The sequence below is a fragment of the Podarcis muralis genome, chromosome 2 (genome assembly GCF_964188315.1).
Source record: "Podarcis muralis chromosome 2, rPodMur119.hap1.1, whole genome shotgun sequence".
Lineage (NCBI taxonomy): Eukaryota > Metazoa > Chordata > Lepidosauria > Squamata > Lacertidae > Podarcis > Podarcis muralis.
Window position 1 is genome coordinate 80,525,401 of NC_135656.1, and position 22,137 is coordinate 80,547,537.

Sequence of the window (22,137 nt, forward strand, 5' to 3'; positions counted from 1 at the left end):
AATTTGGGAGTTGTTCTTTCATTGCAAACTACTTTAAACAATACTGCTTTAAACAATCACGGTTTCCTCCATAAATTCTTGGGAGTTGTAGTTCGTTCAACATGCTAGGAATTGTTAGGAGACCCTCCTATTCCTGTCAGAGCTACTGGGAATGATAGTTAAACCATTCTGGGAATTGTTACTCTATGAGGGGAACAGGGGTCTCCTAACAACTCCTTAACTACAGCAGGGGTCAGCAAACTTTTTCAGCAGGGGTCGGTCCACTGTCCCTCAGACCTTGTGGGGGGCCGGATTATATTTTTTTGGGGGGGAATGAACACATTCCTATGCCCCACAAATAACCCAGGAATGCATTTTAAATAAAAGCACACATTCTACTAATGTAAAAACACGCTGATTCCTGGACTGTCCGAGGGGCGGATTTAGAAGGCAATTGGGCCGGATCCGGTCCCCGGGCCTTATTTTGCCTACCCATGATCTACAGCTACCAGGATTAGTGGTAGGGGAGCCATTACTAGGGCCCAATAGAGTATGGTTACCAGACATCCCCGTGTCTGCCCCTGACAAAATCCATCCCTGGAATGTCCCCGGATTTCATTTAATGTCCCCGGATTTATACCTTAAGTGTTGTAGATTTATTAGTAGGGAATGAATGTTGCATGATTGGTTCAACAGCACAAGACACATTATATGCGGACTTCTGGTGAGGCAACATGGCGGGCACCATGGCAGCGAGCAGCTCCTGAAGCTACCAGGCTTGCTCTGGGCTGCTGAGACTGCTGCTGCCGCTGCCACTACTGAAGGGGAACCGGGGATGCCTGGCGCGTCAACTGGGAGAGCCACTGACACACACACACACACCCCACGCAACCCAAATCGAGCCAGGAGCAAGAGCACCCGGTGAACTGCCTAGTGACGCTCCAGGGCCAGGAAAACCCTGGAGCCAATGCAAAAGGAAAGGGGAGAGGAGGAGGAGGAGGAGGAGGAGGAGAGAGAAAGAAGGAGAAAAAAGAAAGAAGCCCCGACCTTGCTGCGCCGCTGCCGCTGAAGAGAAGAGGTAGAGAGCACCGGGAGGGCAAGGACATGTGGCCGAGCCTACCACAGAAGAGAAGATATTACTTCTTAATTTTTTAAAATAACTTTTTCCCCCTCTTATATATAAAAAAAGGCATCCCCGGATTCATTGAAAAAATCTGGTAACCTTACAATAGAGAGGAATGTCTGGCAGAGGCACAGGAAGAATAGCCAGAGGGCTATTCCACCATGTGTTTCAATGTTCCAGATCCCTTGTTTGTTTGTTTTTGTTTAAAATAAATCAGGCATGAAAGAGATAAAGATGGGAATAACATCTTGTCTCGTTTGGTCCTAACTGTATAGCTAGATCACTAGATTGCACTCAGTATCTGCAGTGTTGACACAGTCTCATGAAAGGAATCAGAATTGCTTGATGGGAGTAATCAAATTGCTCTTACATATTCAAATTTCAGTTGACTTTTAGTTTCCAAAGTAAAGTCTACATTAACAGATAAAAGTCAATGTACTCAGCTGTTATCTGTGATTGCGATGTTTATACTTCTAGCACCCAAATCTGCTAAACTTATTTAATGTAAATCTGGTAAACATCCAACTTTTAATGCACAGACTGTCCACATTGGCTGAAATTCAATCCCATTATTTCAAACTTAAGCTAAAAGTCAACAGAAATGTATTAATTAACTATTATAATAATATTGTTAACCAGTAACTATATCATCTCTTTCAAAGAATACCATTTATTTGTACTCTTTTTGAGTGATATAATTCTGCTGTATGCAATTTTTTTGCTGGCTCTCTTTATCATGGAATTATTTTGTACTGTGAAGCATGGGTGAATGGCTAAATTATATTAACTACTGTAAAATTCCAAGGCTTTGTTTCAGAGGGTTGGGAACAAATACCTGAGCAAAGTAAGTGCAGGCTAAGTAGCAGCCTTCCTCTAGGCAATATAGTTATGTTATGTAAAGAGTATATACAGTATTTTTGGTGTACGAGGAATCGAGGTGGGGGGGCTTGTCCCTCTCTCCTAGACATTTTATTGACCATGGACTTGCAACTCCTGTCCAGAAGCTGGTTTATGAATGGGCACATCTCTAAACATGTATATTGGAACTGGATGCGAGCACGATCTGGCTGCAACATCTGTCACCCTACTGATCTCCAGGGCTGATTTGACTGATCTGGCTGATTATAGGCAGATGTCCCCTTCCTCCTTCACCACTCTATGTGCATCCCACCTGAAGCTGCACACACAGTGCAAGAGGACAATAATCCCAAACAAGAGTGTACTATTCAGTACACTCTTGGAATTTTGCTTGTATTGTTCTAACCGACCTGATACCAAAGGTTTGGGTAGGGAGCCGTGTTGGTCTGATGCAGTCAAAATAAAATTTTATTTTTTTTTAAAAAAATTATCCAGTAGCACCTTATTGCCCAACTAAGTTTGTTCTGGTATAAGCTTTGGTGTGCATCCACACTTCTTGAAGTTGGTCTATAAGGTGCTACTAGGCATTTAATTTTTTTTTAAAAAAAATTATTTTGATACCAAAGGGTTTGACTTGGCAACAACACATTCAAATAATTTTAGAGCAACATAAAAGCACAGTTTGCTTTTATTTTTGTGAATGCATGTAAACAAAAATATTGATTGGGATTCACAGATCTTACTTCCAGTATGTAACTAAGATGACAGACCCAGCAAACTAAAGTCTGTGAATTCTTGCTTAGAGGAATTCAATATAAGATGGAACTTTATTTCAAACAAAAGAAGAGCAAAATGTTCTTTTTACATGACTCCTTCAGGGTCAAGGTTCAAAAATATGGCCTGTCATTTACAGGTAGGAACCAGTGATAGAGTACCTGTTTTGCATGCAGAAAGTGCCAAGTTAAGTCCTTGGCATTTCCAGTTACAAGGAGCACTAGCAGATGATGTGAAATACCGGTACTTCTGACTCACCTTGAGGAGTGGCTGCCAGTCAGGGTAGACAATGTTGGACTAGATGGACAAATACTCTGACCTCATATATGGCACCTTCTTATGCTACTATGATGTTATTAGATAAGCATACCCAGGGTACAAACTATGTGCACCTCCCATTATTTCTGCATGGTGCAGAGGCATTTTTTAAATTGCCACTTTCCCTGGAAAAATACATGGTAGCAAGATCCCCCCAATTACATTCCACGCATTAAGAAAATCACACCCGTGCCAATGATCAACGGCCCGAGTTTTATGTGTGTGCATGTACAAAATGACAGTGAGAAGTGATCCCTGTAAGGGCTGCCAAGTAGACTGTTGGTAAAATAAAAATAAATACTGTTGGTAAAATAAATAAAAAAAGGGGGGGAGGTTCTGGACGTATGGTGGCTCTTTTATACAGATATAGTGCACATATGGAATAAGCAGCATAGATAACTCTGAGACTTGCGGTTTTGTAATGCTTAAGCCTTAATACACTCTGTGAAGGTTGTCGTGCTTGTCTGTTACAGCAAACACACACCTAAAAACTTGCGCAGTAGCTTGCTGAGGTTAAGCAGATGTCAGCTCTTGGTCTCCCCAATTTAAGACCAGGGGCGTACCCAGGGGTTGGTTAGGTTGGCCCCCGCTCAGGGTGCAGGCTCGCCCCCCCCCCCCCCCGCAAAAATCATGTTTCTTCACTTTGGCTTAGAGCAGCCAAACTATCCATGTACTCCCCAGGCACTCCTCTGATGCTTTGGTCAGCCAGGCACGAAGCACAGGCTCCTCTGGGCACCTTGGCGGAGGAATCTGGTGACGGGCGCAGCCCACTGCAGCAGCCCTGCAGAAGGCCCTCCCCAGTCACCACCAGTGCTGTTTTGCGTTTATGATCCATAGGAGCCAACTCCTAGGGGCCAAGGTAACGTCAGCACCCCCACTAAAACAATTGAGGGGCCAGGGCCTCCCAAAGTTGATGAGCATTGCCACTGAAATGTTGTGTGCGCTGTGTCATGTGCTCTGTTATGTGGGGCAGTGCTTATCTGCCCCTATTTTATGCAAGCTGGCACCCCTGTCCTGATCCATGGTCTCTCCTGGGTTTTGAGGTGCTGGTACAGCTCCTTGCCAAAGAAGGGGGGAGCACAGATACATCTCCTTACCAAGGGAACAAGAGATGAGGGGGGTCTCTGATAGAGAGGGTGCAAGGGAGCCAAGGTATGCTTCTGTCAAAGACCTGCTGGTTATCCGTTGCCATGCCCTTGCCCTAACAGTTTAATGATAGCCTTCAAAAGCATTCCTCTCGCGGAACATAATTCAACAGCATTTTATAAGTTTTAATACTCCCCTCATGAAACATAACAGAGCAGCATTTTTCAAAAGGAACTTTATTGCAGGCTGCTGACTGGGGCGACAACTTGAATATATTATTGGGGACGGACGGACAGGTAAGCCCTGCGCCGCATAATCGATCACAAGAGGCATGCACACCATTTGAATGGCAATGGCCGGTGCCAGATTTCCGTATAAGCTAACCAAGCTATAACTTAGGGCCCCACTCTCTTGGGCCCCCCCCAAAAAAATTACCTGGATGTACCTTTCCAAAATATAAGATAAAAAACAAATGAAATAAAACCTACATACAGCAACAGCATTTTGTGTTGTGTAGGCTCCTATTATGTAAGTAAGCCTGCTAGCCTGTTCCCTAAAATATCACTGGTTTGGTCATTTCTATATAGAGGGTGCCCACATTCTTCATGGAATGGTTGTAACAATTACTTTGATAAAATACATATTTTGTTATGTGTAAATGGCTTTAGATACCTATTAGGTCCATAAATTACCATATAGCATATAAAAACAGCCACAATTTGTTGTTCACAAAGGACAGCAGGACATATAAAGAGCCCCATTACCTTCAGTAGCTTAGGGCCTCATCAAACCTAAATCCGGCCCTGGCAATGGCCATCAACTGGGGGGGGGGGTGGCCCCCTCAAATATTATTGGAGCGAAGGGACCCCTGGGCACCTTGGAGTTGCTGACCAATGACGGCAGATCAGACACTTAAAAAGAGAGAAAGAAAAACTGGCTCTTTGCTGCTCGCCTCTCAAAGACCGAGCAACTGCAACAAACAAGCTTGCACGTGGAAATAATCTCGGTCGCTTGGTTTTCATGAAGTCGGGGCCTCTAGCCCTGCAGGAAGGTGGGAGAGAGGGCTGGTACCGGAGGCGCTGAAGTGCTGGCTACTGCCTGCCTTGAAGCAACTAGTTGCTGGCTGACCGGAGGCCGGTGAGGGGCGGGGGCGAGGGGAGGCAAGTTATAAATGGCGGGAAGGCGGCCAGGAAGGGAAGCCAGCAAGCGAACAAGGAGGCGGAGGCGTAGACGCCAAAGAGCATGAACGCGGCTGTGTGGCTGTTGCTGAGCGCGGGGCTGAACCTAGGCATCTCTGAGGGAGAAGATCGGCCGGTAAGCGGGGCTTTAAAACCCCTTTCTTCTTTCTCCGCCATGTGCTGTTGCGCGTTGGAGCTGCCGCCCTCCCCGCGTGAGGCATCTCGGGGAAGCCTGCAGCGCAGCCCCTGTCGGGCTTCTGCCTGTAATAACTTAGCTCTTGTCCAGCCAAGGTTGCAACCTCTTTTTCGAAACTGTAGCAGGGATGGGAGCGAAATGTTCGCGCCGCGCAGCAGGGTCGTGTGCTACCGAGTCTCCTTTTCCCAGAGATCGTGCGAATCCCTCGGTACCTAAATGTTAGGGGTAACACTAATGCGGTAGTAAAGCTAAAAAGGGGAAGGACCCCTGGACGGCTGAGTCCAGTCAAAGGTGACTGTGGGGTGCGGCGCTCACAGTGGTCGCTTTTTAGAAACTCTGGGATGCCAGTAGGACCACCATGCGAAGCATCATGCGAGGATGCTTTCAGACGAGGGTCAGAATACCGGTCCAACTAGCATTGCTTGCAGCGAGAAGGGCGCTTGGGGTTTCTTTCAGTCCAGAGTTTTTACCGGACCGACCTGGCGGGAACTAAACCTGGGACCTCATCTTCTGCACTCCCACATCTTGAATACAGACACGGGGATGTGTGTAAACAAACTCATATCGCTGTGCATTTTTGTGCCCTGCAGTTTTGTGCTGCTGCCTCATGCCGATACCGATTGTTTTTTGTGGTTTTTATTTAAAGGTTTTAATTGTACCTTTAACTTTAAATGTTTTATCTTTGTAATCCATCCACTATTTGATGATGGACAGACTGTAAATGCAAGGAATAAATTAAACCATTTCTCTTAAAAATAATAATTAGGTGTGAAATATACGGCTGAAATGTTTTAAGTAGATGGATAGTCAACTAAAAGTTTAATTGGTTAGGTTAGAGTATCGGATTTCTTTTCAAAATGGTAATACAAGCTCAGCAATCCCTGCATTTAAACTCTGTAGGAAGGACAATGTAGGACTTTCTGATGTGGAGGTGAGTGCCACTCTGTATGTCAAAAAAAGCATTGAGTCCAGCTAGCTAGAAATCCCAAAAGTGGCAGATTTCTCCCCAGAATTGTTGTGGCTAGTGATACTGGGCCCCAAAAGTAGTTCAGTATTGGGAGATCTTGAGGTGAAGAATGAATGCTGAGCCTGTGTCAGTACTTATTTTCAAAATCATTGGATTTATTAATTCCTACTTTACCCCTTAAGTGCACTTTTCCATTGTCTCCCAGGACAGATGGATGCCAACACACTTTGGTTGTGATCATTGTTTGCTAAACACATTTTTAAAAATCCCAGTAGTGAGGGCTTTGTAGGAGGGGTGATTGTTAGCTTCATAAAATCCACATTTCCATGTGAAATTCATGCATCTATACAACTGGAATTTTATTTTATTAGGACAAAGTAGCATTTTGGTTTTTTTTTTTTTTTTGCTTTACTTCTCAGTGACTGCTTCCAGATTTTGGAACTCCCTCCCTGTAGATGTTAGACTGGCTTCCTCCTTGTTATTTTTCTGGCTGCTGAAGATTTCTTGTTCTGACAGATTTATAGGAACTGTTTTTAATGGAATGGGTGGTGCCGTGCTGTTTTAATTATATCAGTGTTTTTTAATTGTTTCCTCCTATGTTTTTAACTGCTCTTATTTTTATCTGTAAACCGTGGCAGGGAATAATAATAATAAAAATAAAATAATAATAATAATAATAATAAATATTCTCATTTTCTTTTTATTACAGTCCATTGAGTGTTACGAAGAAAATGGTATGTATAAATAAAACATGTATTTTAAGATTTTAATTTATCAGTGCAGTCCTATTGTATAAACAAAAAAAATTCCTTCCAGTAGCACCTTAAAGACCAACTAAGTTAGTTCTTGGTATGAGCTTTCGTGTGCATGCACACTTGGTATGTGCATGCACACTTGGTATGTGCATGCACATACCAAGAACTAACTTAGTTGGTCTTTAAGGTGCTACTGGAAGGAATTTTTTTTGTTTTGACTATGGCAGACCAACACGGCTACCCATCTGTAACTAGTCCTATTGTATGTTGGATATTGCCGCAAGATTTAACCTATAGATCAATTGGTTATGGCCAATTTTGATCAATTGATATCAAAATTGCAAGTTAAGAATGTACTTCAGGTTCTTTTTAAAGACTTTTTTATTTCCGCAACAAATATTGAAAAACAAAATATATCTTTTCAGCAGTGAGTGGTAACTTCTGTGTATTGGATTATGACTGAGTTTTTCCTTTAGTGTCTCAAAAATTATCTTTAGTTTTAATTGTGATTAAAGGGCAGGCCCCATTAGCTAAAGTGGTAGCTTTAAGAACAGTTAAGAACAGTTTCAAGTTAAGAACGGACTTCCAGAACGAATTAAATTCTTAACCTGAGGTACCACTGTATATAGCTTATCTGTTATGTAACCTAAGCCTGCCTTCAGGAACAACTCTGTAAACCTGAATTAATCTGATAGTAGTTTGTGTTAGTATGAGTCAGATTCATGTGTGTTATCTTTAAGAGGGACAGAAAGGGATTATCAACCAGGAAGGTATAATTATTGATAGGACTCAAACGAGTTAGCAACCCGCTTGCCGCTGCATAAACTCAAACAGGGGATCGTTTAAACTCTGCTAAATTACATATATGTTCCCACAATTGGAAGGCGCTACACATAGATGGTTGTGGAGTAGTAATGATGGAGTTCTTGCTACCCTCACTTTCATATTATTCAGTCCAGATCATTATGTCATGGTTTAAAATTCCAGAATTTAACCAGAAAGCCTGCTCTGGAAGCTAGTGAGCCCACCAAATTCTCGTAAGCACCTACAGTGTCTTAGCCAGCACAGGAAAGCAGTGAAAACAGCTGAACAGTGCAATGATTTGGCACTTTATATATTCATATTGTTTCATTCACTGCTTTCCTTTAAAATTATTCCTGCCACTTATTCCTAGGTTTGTGCGTGGGGGTAAATCCATAAGAAAAAGTAGTAGCCAGCAGAATATGTGCTCTCCCGTGCCACTGGGACAAGTTGCTTTTTTTTTGCTTACACACCTGAATTTTACCCCCAATGGCCATTAGCTGGAAAATAATTTCATGATATTCCATGTTTTTATGTTATATCTTTTTCTTTTTATAATATTTTTATTCATTTTCAAATACAAATTTATATAACCAATATCAGAATTTATCACATAATCTTCTTTTTTTTTACTTCCCCCAGTTTCTCTGCCAATCTTCCGTTTTGTTTACTTATTCACACTTTTTCTAATTTTAATATTGCCTTTAAAATATAACATCCCCAATCTTATTCCCTTTTTTACAATATTCCTCATATTTTCACAGAACATCTTGAAAGCCTACAAGCGTTGTCTGTTCATCACATATACTTTTCAGATATGTTATGTCTTTTTCTGGGTCCTGGCCATTACTATGAATCCTGCATGCTAAGTGATACTAACTATTAAAGATTCTGGACGACTGTCAGGATATAGCAGTGTTTATTTTAAAATAGGTAATCCTTTAGGTTGCACTGATCTCTGATTCTTTGTCTTTCCAAGGGCCTTCTATTGAGCTGCTGAAGGAGCACGAATTTGTACCATCAGATATTTCTGGCCTCGATGCAAAGATCATTGAGAGGCAGGGAAAGTGCAACTTTAATATAACCTGGAGCCTTGGTGTAGACGGTAGGTCTCGTTAGTGCAACAGACTTATTATGAAACTCATTTATAAAATTGGATAGAGGCTGTCTTTTTTAGTCTTGTTGTTGTTTAGTCATGTCCGACTTTTCATGACCCCATGGACCAGAGCACGCCAGGCACTCCTGTCTTCCACTGCCTCCCGCAGTTTGGTCAAACTCATGCTGGTAGCCTCAAGAACACTGTCCAACCATCTCATCCTCTGTCGTCCCCTTCTCCTTGTGCCCTCAATCTTTCCCAACACCAGGATCTTTTCCTTGGAGTCTTCTCTTCTCACGAGGTAGCCAAAGTATTGGAGCCTCAGCTTCAGGATCTGTCCTTCCAGTGAGCACTCAGGGCTGATTTCCTTCAGAATGGATAGTGTAGCCCACACCAAATCTTGCACTCAAGTTTGAAGTGTAACATATGTTTACATGCATCATGAGTACCAGTCCATTCTGCTTTGATTTGGCCCTTTCAGCTCTGACTTCTGCTAGCAATAGAACCAGGGGCTCCATTTCAGTTTGGTGGGGAGGAGGAATATTCAGAGTAAGGTTGTTTCCACTTACATAAATGCAATGCAACAAAAGAAAATATGTAGTGTGTTTTAAGAGTCTCTGCGGTTGGTGCTTTCTTTGCATTCCTAATCACACAGCAATTTCACCAACACCTATCACTTAGGAACATAAGAAGCTGCCTATTACTGAGTCAGACCATTGGGTCCACCTAGCCCAGTACTGTTAACGCAGGCAGTGGCTCTCTTCGTTTTCAGGTGGGACTTTCCCTACCTGGAGATAATAGGGATTGAGCCTAGGACCTTGTGATGCAAGACAGGTGCTGTACCACTGAGCCACAGCCTTTCCCCTAAAATGGGGAGTACGGTCAAACCTCGGTTGTTGAACGCAATCCATTCTGGAAGCCTGTTTGGCTTCCAAAATGTTCGACAATCGAGGCACGGCTTCTAACTGCTTGCAGGAGCTTTCTGCACTCAAGCGGAAGCTGCGTCGGATGTTCGGCTTCTGAAAAAAGTTCAAAAACTGGAGCATTTAGTTCTGGGCTTTTGGTGTTTGGGAGCCAAAACGTTCCAAAATGGAGGCATTCAGGTTCTGAGGTTTAACTGTATATGTATGCCTGGTGTGTATATCTCAGTTCACTTAATTATTTAACTGTAAACCTGTGTGGGAAAACCCAGTAAAACTGATCAGTATGTGAGAAATAATCACACATACAGTACAAAAAAGAGAAGGATTGACCACAACAAGGTCACTTTCCCCTAGCCTTGTTTTGCATAATACTGATTTGATTATTTATCTTAGATTAATGCTTTGGTGTGGGTGGGTGTTGAAATCTTAAACTCACACCCCAGTTCTTTATTTCACTGCTCTCTTCCTCCTCCGTTCCCTGGCATCTAGCTGATAAGCATATACAAAAATACTTTTATGTCCTTTGTGAACACACAACTGGCATACACATGTTTACCACCACTTAAAGCATACAGATACACGTGGTAGAAACTGGAACAAAACATAATGGTGGGCAGATATGTCACTCTGTGAAGCAGCTTTGTGTGGATTTAGAGAGGCGCTAACTGCATATTTACTTGGAGCAGGGGTTGGGATCTTGGCTGAACCATAACTCCCATCATCCTTGACTATTGCCCATGCTGGGCTGAAACTGATGATAGTTGGGAGGCAAACAATATCTAAAGAGCCAGTGCCCCACCCCTGATTTAGGACATTAATATATACTTGTTTTTTTTGCATAATGGTTCCTGAGATTAAGAAGGAGGTTTTTGTCTGTTTGGAGACAACTGGGTGCCACTTTGAATCAAGACAGCAGACTGAATCTTTCAAAACTGCAGTGATTTTATTTTATTTTTTATTTTTTATAAATTTTATTTTCAATGCAAAATTACAACAAAAATTACAAACATTGATTCCAAAATAAAACTATACAAACAAGAAAGAAAAACAGAACACAAAAGAAAGAAAGAAAAAACCAAAAAAGCACAAATAAAACCATATCTTCATTCTAATCTAGTCATTACATACATTTACACATATTGACTTACTTCCTTTGTTCTAAGACCTTAAAAATTTTACTCTTTCCCAATTGTTGTGTCTAATGTAGATTACTTCTATCTTCATACTTTTTACACCAAATTTCTTTTTCTTTAACCCTGCAAAGCATCATTCATTACATACCGATATGCTTACTCCAGAACAATGTTTTTTCATATACTCTTTAGCACATCCCCATTCTTTTAATAATTTCTGGTCCGATTGTCCCCTTATGAATGCTTGCCAGATTTATACATTCACAAAATTTAATTTGCCATTCTTTCATTGATGGGATTTTTCTCCCTTTCCAATTTTTTGCTATAAGCATCCTGGCAGCTGTCGTTGCATAAAGGAATACTTTCCTTTGATTGTCAGGAATATCATTTGTGATTATACCTCAAAGGAATGCCTCCGGTTTTTTACTGAAAGATATTTTAAACATCTTTTTGATTTCTTCATATATTTCATTCCAAAATTGTTTAATAGGTCGGCATTCCCACTGCAGTGATTTTAATTGCTGATTTCAAAACCTCAGATTTTTTTTTGGGGGGGTGTCTTAGAATTTCAGAGCAATGCCTAGTAAACAGCTAGTATTTCTATAACACTTTGAACACAAATAAGATAACGCGAGTTTTTTGTTTGTTCTCTTTCCAGGCAGCATTATATTCCTGAATGCCTCCAAGATATGTTTGCAGAAGGAAGGAAGTCGAAGCTGTATTAGATGTGATTACACAGAAAGGTTTCAAAACCAAACCATGCTCAGTGGTGAAAAAGTAAGAAAATGATTTTGTATTGTGCTGCTGTGGGGCAATGGGGAAGAATGTGAATTCAATTTAATTTATCTAAGGATTTACAGCCAGAAAGCTAGATAAGAGCCCGCAAACCGATATGGTTATGGAACAGGCAGAGAGTCAAACACTGCAAACTTTTACAAGATTGCAGGAATGAAAGAAGCTTGAAGGCTATTGCAGCACAACTAACTGCACTGAAACACAGAATCTTAACACATTTTAGCAAATCTGTCCATATGGTTCAGATAGCTATCCTCTAAGACAGTGTTTCCCAACCGGTGTTCCGCGGCACACTACTGTGCCGTGAGACATCGGGTGGTGTGCCGTGGGAGGGAGGCGGGCGAGAGGCGGCGGCGGCGAGGATCCGGCGGGGGTGGGGGGAGCGGGGGCCGTCGTGCGCAACCGAACTCACTTGGCGCGCTGCCAGCTTGTCCTCCTTCAACCCGGGTCGGGCCAGGCCTGCTCACGTCCCCGGATCCCCTAGCAGCAGCCGCACGCTCTCCAAAAGCGCAACGCTGCGCGCAACCGCTCGGCCAGCTGGTGCTCTGCGACTCCGCCCTTTCCCCTCCCAGCGCCGGAGGGTTCGCGCGACCGCAGCTGTTCCCTTTCGCAGCGCGCGGGAAACAATTCCAGGCCGATTGCCTTGTGCCGAAAAGCACCGCCTCTCCTTCCAGCTCAGGCCCGGGCCGCCGGCTCCCCGAATGACGTCACGGGGGCGGGGCTTTAATGGTGGTGTGCCGCGAGATTTTTTTCCGGTAAACAGGTGTGCCGTTGCCCAAAAACGTTTGGGAAACACTGCTCTAAGAGCACACACAGGCATGATGGTTGACATACAGTGTTAGCCATACTCCTGGTAGTCTCATTTAAATCAGTGGACTTAAGCCTTCTGTGAGTATGGCTTAGTTCATTGGTAGGCAAACATAGGCCCAGGGGCCAGATGGGGCCCAGTCACCTTCTAAATCCGGCCTGTGGACGGTTCAGGAATCAGCGTGTTTTTACATGAGTAGAATGTGTCCTTTTATTTAAAATGCATCTCTGGGTTGTTTGTGGGGCATAGGAATGTGTTCATTCCCCCCCCCCCAAAATAGTCTGGCCCCCCACAAGGTCTGAGGCACAGTGGACTGGCCCCATACTGAAAAGGTTTGCTGACTCCTGACTTAGTTGGTTATCATCCATTTATCTGTTTGGTACTTAAAAATTCAGCCAGACCCACACCCCAACAAAACATATGGCTGATGCTTCTGTGGCTTATATTTTAAAATTTTACTTTTGGTTTTTTAGTGTTGACGATCCACTGACTTACTGGTCTGATGGAACAACAACAACATACATGTCAAGGTTACTTTGTAGTGGCTAGCTTGGGATCTGACATTTTTTTATTTTTATTTATTTATATCCAAATATATTCCTGGGAACCCTTTGGAAGCTTCTGGTTGATATAGCTGGTGCTCCTGTTTGTTATATCCTGATCAGTCTGCAGAAATGAGTTAGGCCGATTGTAAGCCAGACAAGAAACTGGTATTATTTAAGGCCGCAAAATCTCATTCTGAAAAGTGTATGTATATGTGTATGAATTGTAGCCGCTCGTCTTTTTCCCCCTTTTTTTTTACAATATCAAGATGGCCAAAGCATCTTTTTCTGATTTTCTGATCCACCCCTTCATTTTGGCACAAGACATTTCAAACATGCTGGAACCATTCCAATAATTGCTAATGTACTTATGAATGAATAAGTAACGGGGGGTATGCCCCCAAACTAAGCTTTGGGCTCCCCAAAATACCGTGACACAATCAAGTGACCATCTCCTATTGAGATGCTCAAACATATTGTCCATTCTGATGCTTCATTTTAGCTCCAGTTGCACTAAGCCTTCCTATAAATACACTAGCAGAAGAATGTCTGGTTCGTTACTTCATTTGGGTACATTGTCACTTGTGGAAAATGGAGAAAGAAAGCTGTATTCATTTTTGTTTTGCTTATGTTCTAGCACAGGTGTAGGCAACCTAAGGCCCATGGGCCACAAGTGGCCCACGGGGGTCATTTAACCGACCCACAAGCCGCCCCCAAATCGAGCTGCCCACTTGGAGAGTCCCTGCACGCTGCGCTAAAGCGGCACAGCATGGTGTGGGAACTCGCTTCTGTAGTGTCAGAAATCGTGCCTGCGCATGCTCAGATGCTGAAAATTGTGTCTGCACAGACGCAGATCCTGGAAATTGCGGCTGCGCGCACGGTCCGGCCCAGTGAACTGGCCCAGGCGAGGTAAACCTTGCCGACCCCTGTTCTAGCATCTTCATTTTTTGTTCCAAAAATATGCTCAAATATGAATATATTATGATCTTCAAATTTGTCTTATTTCAGTGGCAGTTCTACTATATTGGATTTCCAGTAGATGAAAATAATGAATACCACATTGAAGTTTTCAACCTACCACCACCAAATCCAGGTCTTGATCCTCCTAAAAAACACATAAAACGATTTTCTCCAGGTAATTGAACAAATGTGGTCTTAAATATTTTCACATGAAAATACCTGCTGTAAGTTTAGATTGATGGGCTTTTCAGTCTATCTTCAAATTAAACGAACAGCTATTAAAAGGAGAACCATAAACTGTTTTCAGTTTATCCAAATCATAATATTTTCATTCATGAATATGATATATATGTGTGTGTGTATTGCACACAAAGTAATGGATCCAGCTAAGTTTTCTCTGGCTCCAATGCAATGTGTAAATGCAACCAACATGGATGCATAATAAATACATGAATTATCCAATTTATGAGATCAGCCGAGGCATGCTGCTAATTACCCATGTGATGGCAAACCCAGCTGTGTAATGTGTAAAACGATCCTTTCTCTGACATTTTAAAATATTTTGTTAACTAAAGTGAGCCTAACCATTGAAAATATATTTATTTCAAGATTGGGAGACTGAAACATTTTAAAAGAAAAGGAAAATAGGAAATTGCCTTATACCAAGCAGACAACTGGGCCATCTAGTGCCGTGCTCTCTACGTTAACTGGCAGCAGCTCAGCAGTATCAAACAAGAGCCTTACCCAGCCCTGCTTAGAGATGCCAGGAGCTTGAATTGGTGCTTCTGCAAAGTAGGTGTTCTGCTACTTAGCTACAGTGCTTCCCCCTTATCACTACTACAATTACACACAACCTTAAACAGAGTGATATGAGAATTCTTTTACTGACCAAGCTCATCGAGCTACAAAGCAATTGTAAGATACTTCTGCAGTATTTGTTAAAGCTACTGCAGTTGCTATGATAGATAAAGGTAAAGGGACCCCTGACCATTAGGTCCAGTCGTGGACGACTCTGGGGTTGCATGCTCATCTTGCTCTATAGGCCGAGGGAGCTGGTGTTTGTCCGCAGACAGCTTCCGGGTCATGTGGCCAGCATGACTAAGCCGCTTCTGGCAAACCAGAGCAGCGCACGGAAACGCCGTTTACCTTCCCGCCGGAGTAGTACCTATTTATCTGCTTGCACTTTGACGTGCTTTCGAACTGCTACAATGGGAGCTCACCCCGTCGTGGGGATTCGAACCGCCAACCTGATTGGCAAGCCCTAGGTTCTGTGGTTTAGACCACAGCGCCACCTGCGTCCCAGTTGCCATGATAGGATTCCTTAATATCTGTTTTCCAGGTGAACAGTTTAGTATCTGGCATTTAGGTTCCATTCTGAAAAGATTTTGTGCAAATGAGATTCTTCACTTAATATGCTGTATCTTAATATTAAAAGTTTGCCCAGTTTCTAATTGTAAAAAATCTTTATTTACATTCAGGTTGTAAAGACAGTGTGTTAAAATACTGTAAAACTTGCATAGAGAAAGGTAAGTGCAAACTATTCATTAGTGATGTTGAAAAGTATTTTCATTCCAAATAAAAAGAGGGTTTCAAATACAGTGGTACCTCTGGTTACGTACTTAATTCGTTCTGGAGGCCCGTTCTTAACCTGAAACTGTTCTTAACCTGAAGCACCACTTAGCTAATGGGGCCTCCAGCTGCCACCGCGCCACCGGAGCACGATTTCTGTTCTCATCCTGAAGCAAATTTCTTAACCCAAGGTACTATTTCTGGGTTAGCAGAGTCTGTAACCTGAAGCATATGTAACCTGAGGTACCACTGTAATGGGTTGTATCCAACTAAGACGTCTTGTTCAAGCAAGGGGGGAGAGAGCAATTTAACCTAGTAGTTATCAGAGCATCAATTACAGTAGTTAGGCTATCCCTGGGATACAATATGTGGAAAGCAGAATTCAGTAGTGGTTGGGAGGAGTGGCTCAGGGCTATTTGATCATTATTCAAAACAGGTGCTTCCCACCTTTCCACCCCAATACCTCTGCAAGGTGGTTGGCAATCTGAAGTAAAGTGCTTGAAACACCAGTGCTACAGTATATCAGTTCTTTAACTGAACATGTAGGATTTTTGTATGTTTAGTGCTGATTAGCTATGGTGCCTTAGCAGCAATTGTGCGCCTGCTTTTTACGGCTGAGTGGCCATTATGTCATCTTTCAGATGCTGTGCTACAGCTTTCCTCATCCCTGATCATTGGCCACGATGGCTGGGCCTCATGGGAGTTGGGTGTCCAACAACATAGGAAGGAAGGCCACCACCATGTAGGATAACCCTACTTTAAGGACTACTGAAATTTCAATAGAAATTATTTTGGCATAAGATTTAACAGACACTTCTCTATTTCACAGGAAGCTTATGGGCCCCAAATATAACAGTATGCCACAAGAAGTCAGAAGTGGTAGTGAACTTTACAGCAAGTCCCTTTTGTTCCAAATATGTAATCCGCCTTCATGAGCCTGATCCATCAGGTGACCTGTATGATCATATCGTGGTTACCAAGGTAGGTGAAGAGAGTAACAAGCATTAGTGCAAATTTACTGCTTTTAAGAAACATAGTCAAGAATTTTACAAAGCAAAAAGAAGAAGAATCCAAAGGGCTCTGTACAAATATGTATTTGGTTTTTTGAAGCTGTACGTAATAATTAGGCATATAATTTTTATCTTGTTTTCTCTTTGGATTAGGGGAATGATACTAGAATTTCTGAAAAAATATTGTTGACTGATCAAAGCAACAGAACCTTTAAAGAGGTAAAATCTAACTTCAGCTTAAAAGGAAAAAACAAATCTATTGTGAGTTCTAGACACTGTTTCTAATTATCGTTCTGCATGTGCTTTCTCATACTACTGCTTAAATCTAATAAAACATGTTTTCAGACCTTTTTCCATATTAAAGGGCTAACTGTACGTTATACGCAAATACATGTTTGTTTAAAAGAGACCCAACCCCATTTTTTTAATTTTGAAACAATAATATGCTTTTGGAGAGGGGATTTAGGATTCAAACTACCTGTGGCATTTGTCATGCAATCCCCTGCTAGTGGTGACAGAGAATCCTCCCCCCCCCCCCCCAACAGCACAGTTCAGGTGTTAGGATTACTGTGACCAGTATCATCTTTTACACTTGAAGTAAGTCACACTGAATATAATGTGACTGACCTCTGAGTAAACATGTATAGGATTATACTGTGCTAAGCCTTTTTATGTCAAGTTTGAAAAAGAAAACAAATATTTTTAGGAAATACTGGGTTGTATCCAAAGGTCCCCTTCCTCAGCTGGAGGAAGATTACTTTAGTCAGAGCCTTTGAATACAGTCCTTATTTTCAGATTTGAATTTTGTTTATGTACTACAATAAGAAATTGGAGGGGCCAATCAGGGATACAAGGTTGTTAAGAAAAATAAAAAGAATATTTTTGTGAGCACATAATTTAGCTGCCTTGTGGGTTTATTTTAAATCTTCCAGCTAATTCCTCGTTTTCCACTATGCGAAGGCCATTGCCCAAGACATGCAGAGCATCAGGAGCTGTGTACTGAAGAACCTACAGATGGTTAGCTGAAACCTGCTGAATTTCACTTCAGTGTAGGCAACAGTAAGCTGGTGTAGTGGTTGGCCTTTATCAGAAGGACGAAAGAGGCAGAGGGGGAATATGAAGGAAAAGTTGGAATAGATGAAGCAGTGGAAGGAAGAGGGACTTGTTTTTTTAACCTTGGCCAAATCTCTTCTTTCTCCAGTGATCCTGCCCTCAAATGTATCTCTCTTAGGGGAAATTATCTGTTCCTGCCTCTGTTAAGCCTTAGAACATTGCTTCCACAGTTTACTTTCTAGGTTTTCTTAGTGATGTCCAACTGAGTTACTTTTTTAAAGAGCTTTGGTGGATGTAGAAAAGCCAATTTTAGCTTTTTTTATATACTAGGCCTTTGCTTTACAAGGTTATTCACTACAGGTTTCTTATGCAACTGACAATTCTTTTTCTCTTCCAGTCTCAACAGATTTTGTAGGCAATTACATAATTATTTGTTGCCTACTTGCTTCCTTATTTCTGATAGTATGCATGGTTGCTGCTCTACTGCATTACAAGAGGAAGTATGGTAAGTTTTTGTCTTTCCTCAGAGAAAGCCATAAGGCTTTTTTGTTGTTGTTTTAATAAAGAAACACTTCGTTTCCTTAGACTCAGTCACTCTCACACATGCTGATTTTCCTACACTAAAATAATATGCACTTGTGCACTTTGTGTGAAGGATGGTGTATGTGTTTTTGTTTTGCTGTGACTAAACGGGTTGCAAAGCTGATGTACTTCTGTAAGCAGTTTGAGGGAGAGACAAAGCTCTTGAGTGTAAATGAGATGACAAATAGAGCCTTTTCTTCCTTGGCATCTTCCCTCAAGGGGAGGGTAGAAAGGAAAGCTGACTGAGGTTTTATGTGTTGACCTCCCCTTCGCTGCCATTCCCTTGTATCCAGTACAGAGGGAAATAGGAGATTAGAACATTTGGGAGAAGTAGTACTGTAGATTCCGGTGTATTAGGCAACCGGGCATATTAGACGACCCCCAACTTTTCCTGTTAAAATATAAAATTTGGGATATACTCACTGTATAAGACTACCCCCACCGGCAGCCAACTAGCAGCAGCCTGAGGCGAGGCGGGGCCCGATCGGCCATCCAGCAAAGCAAGGGGCTGCGCTTACCGGCTGGTAGTTCTGGCAGTTACGGGGATGCCCAGCTCCTTGGAGCCCCAGCCGAAGCCACGCTCCACCTTGCTGTGGGAAGGGGAGGCTGCAGTTGCTGCTGCTTCGGGATAGCTGCCTTCTATCCAGCGGTCCCCATGGTGGCAGGGCAAGCGAGCGAGAGGGCAAGGGCTTGGAACGGGGTGCGTGGGAAGAGTCGCCGCCGGTTCTTCTCTCGAACCCGCAGCTGCTGCCTGGCTGCCCACCGCGCATGTTAACTCTCTCCAGCCCACAGCTGCTGCCTGGCTGCCTCCCGCACAGCCGTCGCCACCTGCCACAACCATACCCGGTGTATAAGGCTTTTGAGATTTTCTGGGGTTCGAAAGCCGCCTTATACGCCGGAATCTACATTAACTCGACTTTCAGGCAGCATGGCTCTCCAACTTCTAATTAAATTGTTTCACCAATAAAACTAGTTTACAACCAACAGCATAGAAAGGTGCAATATTAATTCCATGATATTCACCACAGTATTGCATTCATTTTTGAATATCTACTTTGGATCATGTTAGCTTTAAAGTCATTGAACAAGTTTTTGAACCAGGCATACACAACTTGTAACCCACTAAGTTAGATTTAAGTGATCATATGTGTATTGTAGCCTGGCAGGTATTTCACATCTAGTTTTTTCCAGTCCAGTGCTATTCAGGTAACAAAGCCATGTTTATTGAAGTAGCAAAGTAAGCTTCATTGTGACTTACTCTTTAATATGAGAGTACAGTCAGGATTTAACCGTAGGGCAATGGAACTCAATTCTGAGTTGATATGCATAGACAGTGGCAGAGCTTCATGCTCCGGCACCGAGGGGCAGAGAGCAGGCAGGGGCGGGGCTGGCATGCGTCCCATGGATGTGGCACACTGCCCGTAGGGGCGTGGCGTGCAGAAGGGGGGGCAGCCGTGATGGCACCCTGCCAGGATCGCGCTGCTGGGGGCGGTACACTCCCCCCCTTCCTCTGCCAGTGTGCATAGGACTGACATACATGTCTGGCACTTGTTGGCAAATACTGTAGCAAATATTTGGGAGGCTCAGGGATGAAACATTTCTGATTAGGATTGGGAAAATAATGAATTCCCAAATTTATGGAATATATATAGTTTGAGGGATGGCAGACAGTAACGTGTTATCAACTACTGGCTTCCATTTTCTCTACAAAAAGCAGGAGCAGGTCGGATATTAACAAACAAACCTTTTCCCTCCTGGTATTAATAGTTATGTATTTGGTGTAGTTTCTATATGTTTAGTATTTTGTATATATTAAACAAATCTTTCTGCTTTGTAAATTCAAGTAAACAAATGCTATTTTTAAAGGCACTTAACAATGAACTTTGCTTGCTCCAAAAGGTTGTATTTAACAGTTTGTGGGTTTTACTTTTGTTAACAGGTGCAGGTAGAAACTGGGCTCTTTCTCCACTAATGCAACATATACCTGCTACAATCCTTGTTGTATATTCCCAAGAAGTATGTTTTCAGCATACTGTCCTTGCTTTTGCTGAATTTCTACATGAGTGCTGTCATAGTAATGTCATTATAGATGCATGGCAAAAACTGAGAATTGCTGAAATGGGACCAGTACAGTGGCTTGCAACTCAGAAAGAAATTGCTGATAAAATTATTTTTCTCAGTCCAAACAATGCAAATCCTGCATGTGATTCGACTTGCAGAACAACTGTAGACAGCCACAGTGGGAACTCTGAATGTATGTTCAAGTTTGCATTTAACCTTTTTTGCAGTGACTGGAAAAACCAGTCTTCTCTCCATAAATACATGGTGGTTTCTTTCAGTGAAAAGAATCCAACGAACAGTCTCCCAAGTCCTTTGAATATATGTCCAAAGTATGTCCTAATGAAGGATATTGATTCCTTTTGTAGAGACCTTTCAGAGCACAAAGTATAGTGAAGTACAAAGTTAAAGTGTCAGATCTGTCATTGATGTGTCCAAATGTTCCACAGAATAAAATTCTGAAACTTTTCATTTCCTCACCTTGCTCCCGGAAGCAGGAGCAAGCTGAGCAAGGAATGTGCCTTTAGTCATCATCCCCCCACCCCCGGCTGAGTCTAAGCCTTAGGGGCCTAATGCCTTTTGTCCATATTCTCCCATATTCTCACCTTGCTCCTGCTTCTGGGAGACAGGGAGTGTGACATAAGTTGCAAGGAAAATCCCTCAAACTTTATTAACTGTTAACCAAAGAAGAGACCATTTGAGATTCCACATAATCGCAACCTGACACACACACGACTCATGGTTTCAGTCCATTCTACAATGTTTATACAATACGGCAGTCAGTGACCTATTACTGGACCTTCAGCCTTGAGACGAGATGACAAGAAAAGAGATTCACTATGACTGTTAGTAGATTGTTGCATCACTCCTGGGTGATTTTATCAATTGGGAAATTGAAATCCTGTTCGTGTCTGTCTCTTGTTCTGGACATTACTCACCCTGGTACTGTTGGGAATTCCATTCCACCCTTGCTGCAGATATGTGGGATTATGACATGTTCACATGTCTGTTTACATTCCAGCACAGATTGCTGGAGTCCCATGAGCGGAACATCTGCTCTGTATTGCTTTTGTTTTTCTCTCTCCAAGAAGAATGATAAGAAGAAAGGCCATGTTTTTCTTTGTCCTGATTTATGTATAATAAATGCATAGTATAGTACAGTATCCACGCCTCGAGCCTGATCTGTTGTGTGTTTATACTGCTGAGGAAATGTGTGCTCCTGCTAAATAGCTTGAGTCACAGAGGCAAGTTGGAGGATGACTGATGGGTCTCCACAGTGGCAAGGCTGAGAAGGGAGACGCTCCGGCTGGAGCCTGTCCAGCTGGGTTTTCACCCCACGGTTCCGACAGGTACCTCTCATCTGGGGACTCAACAGTGCCTGCTCAATAACCTTTAGAAGCCTCTGGCTGTATGAACACGTGCTATTTTTTATCAGCTTTGCTATCACCTTTCCTCACTCATCCCATTTTAAAGTGGAGGAAGAGAAGTCAACAGAGGCAAGAAAGAAGTGAGTAGGGGGAGAATAAAGTTCTGAGAGAAAATGCTGAAGAGGAATAGCTGAAATACTGGTCTG

General features: G+C 42.5%; 1 protein-coding gene across 3 annotated transcripts; it reads left to right on the plus strand.

The window, feature by feature from the left end:
* Nucleotides 1-5,030: 5,030 nt before the first annotated feature.
* On the plus strand, nucleotides 5,031-21,727 carry IL17RB (interleukin 17 receptor B). 3 transcript variants are annotated; one of them, XM_028719067.2, is made up of 11 exons: nucleotides 5,031-5,452; nucleotides 7,189-7,213; nucleotides 9,015-9,140; nucleotides 11,846-11,964; nucleotides 14,341-14,467; nucleotides 15,771-15,818; nucleotides 16,691-16,842; nucleotides 17,025-17,090; nucleotides 17,804-17,888; nucleotides 18,322-18,429; nucleotides 20,446-21,727. In XM_028719067.2, the coding sequence occupies exons 1-11, from the start codon at nucleotides 5,381-5,383 to the stop codon at nucleotides 20,955-20,957; spliced, it is 1,440 nt and encodes a 479-aa protein (XP_028574900.2). In that variant the 5' UTR covers nucleotides 5,031-5,380; the 3' UTR covers nucleotides 20,958-21,727. The 3 variants fall into 3 exon arrangements, with proteins under 3 accessions (XP_028574900.2, XP_077781048.1, XP_077781046.1); XM_077924920.1 differs by lacking the exon at nucleotides 5,031-5,452 and adding an exon at nucleotides 5,601-5,720; XM_077924922.1 differs by lacking the exons at nucleotides 5,031-5,452; nucleotides 17,025-17,090 and adding an exon at nucleotides 5,596-5,720.
* Nucleotides 21,728-22,137: the final 410 nt, after the last annotated feature.

Bases quoted from the DNA above. Each gene is read 5' to 3' on its own strand.
- IL17RB (XM_077924920.1), top strand. From the start codon at position 5,640: ATGGGAGCGAAATGTTCGCGCCGCGCAGCAGGGTCGTGTGCTACCGAG. The intron at 9,141-11,845 runs GTAGGTCTCGTT...TTCTCTTTCCAG, and splicing joins CTGGAGCCTTGGTGTAGACG to GCAGCATTATATTCCTGAAT. The intron at 15,819-16,690 runs GTAAGTGCAAAC...TCTATTTCACAG, and splicing joins TAAAACTTGCATAGAGAAAG to GAAGCTTATGGGCCCCAAAT.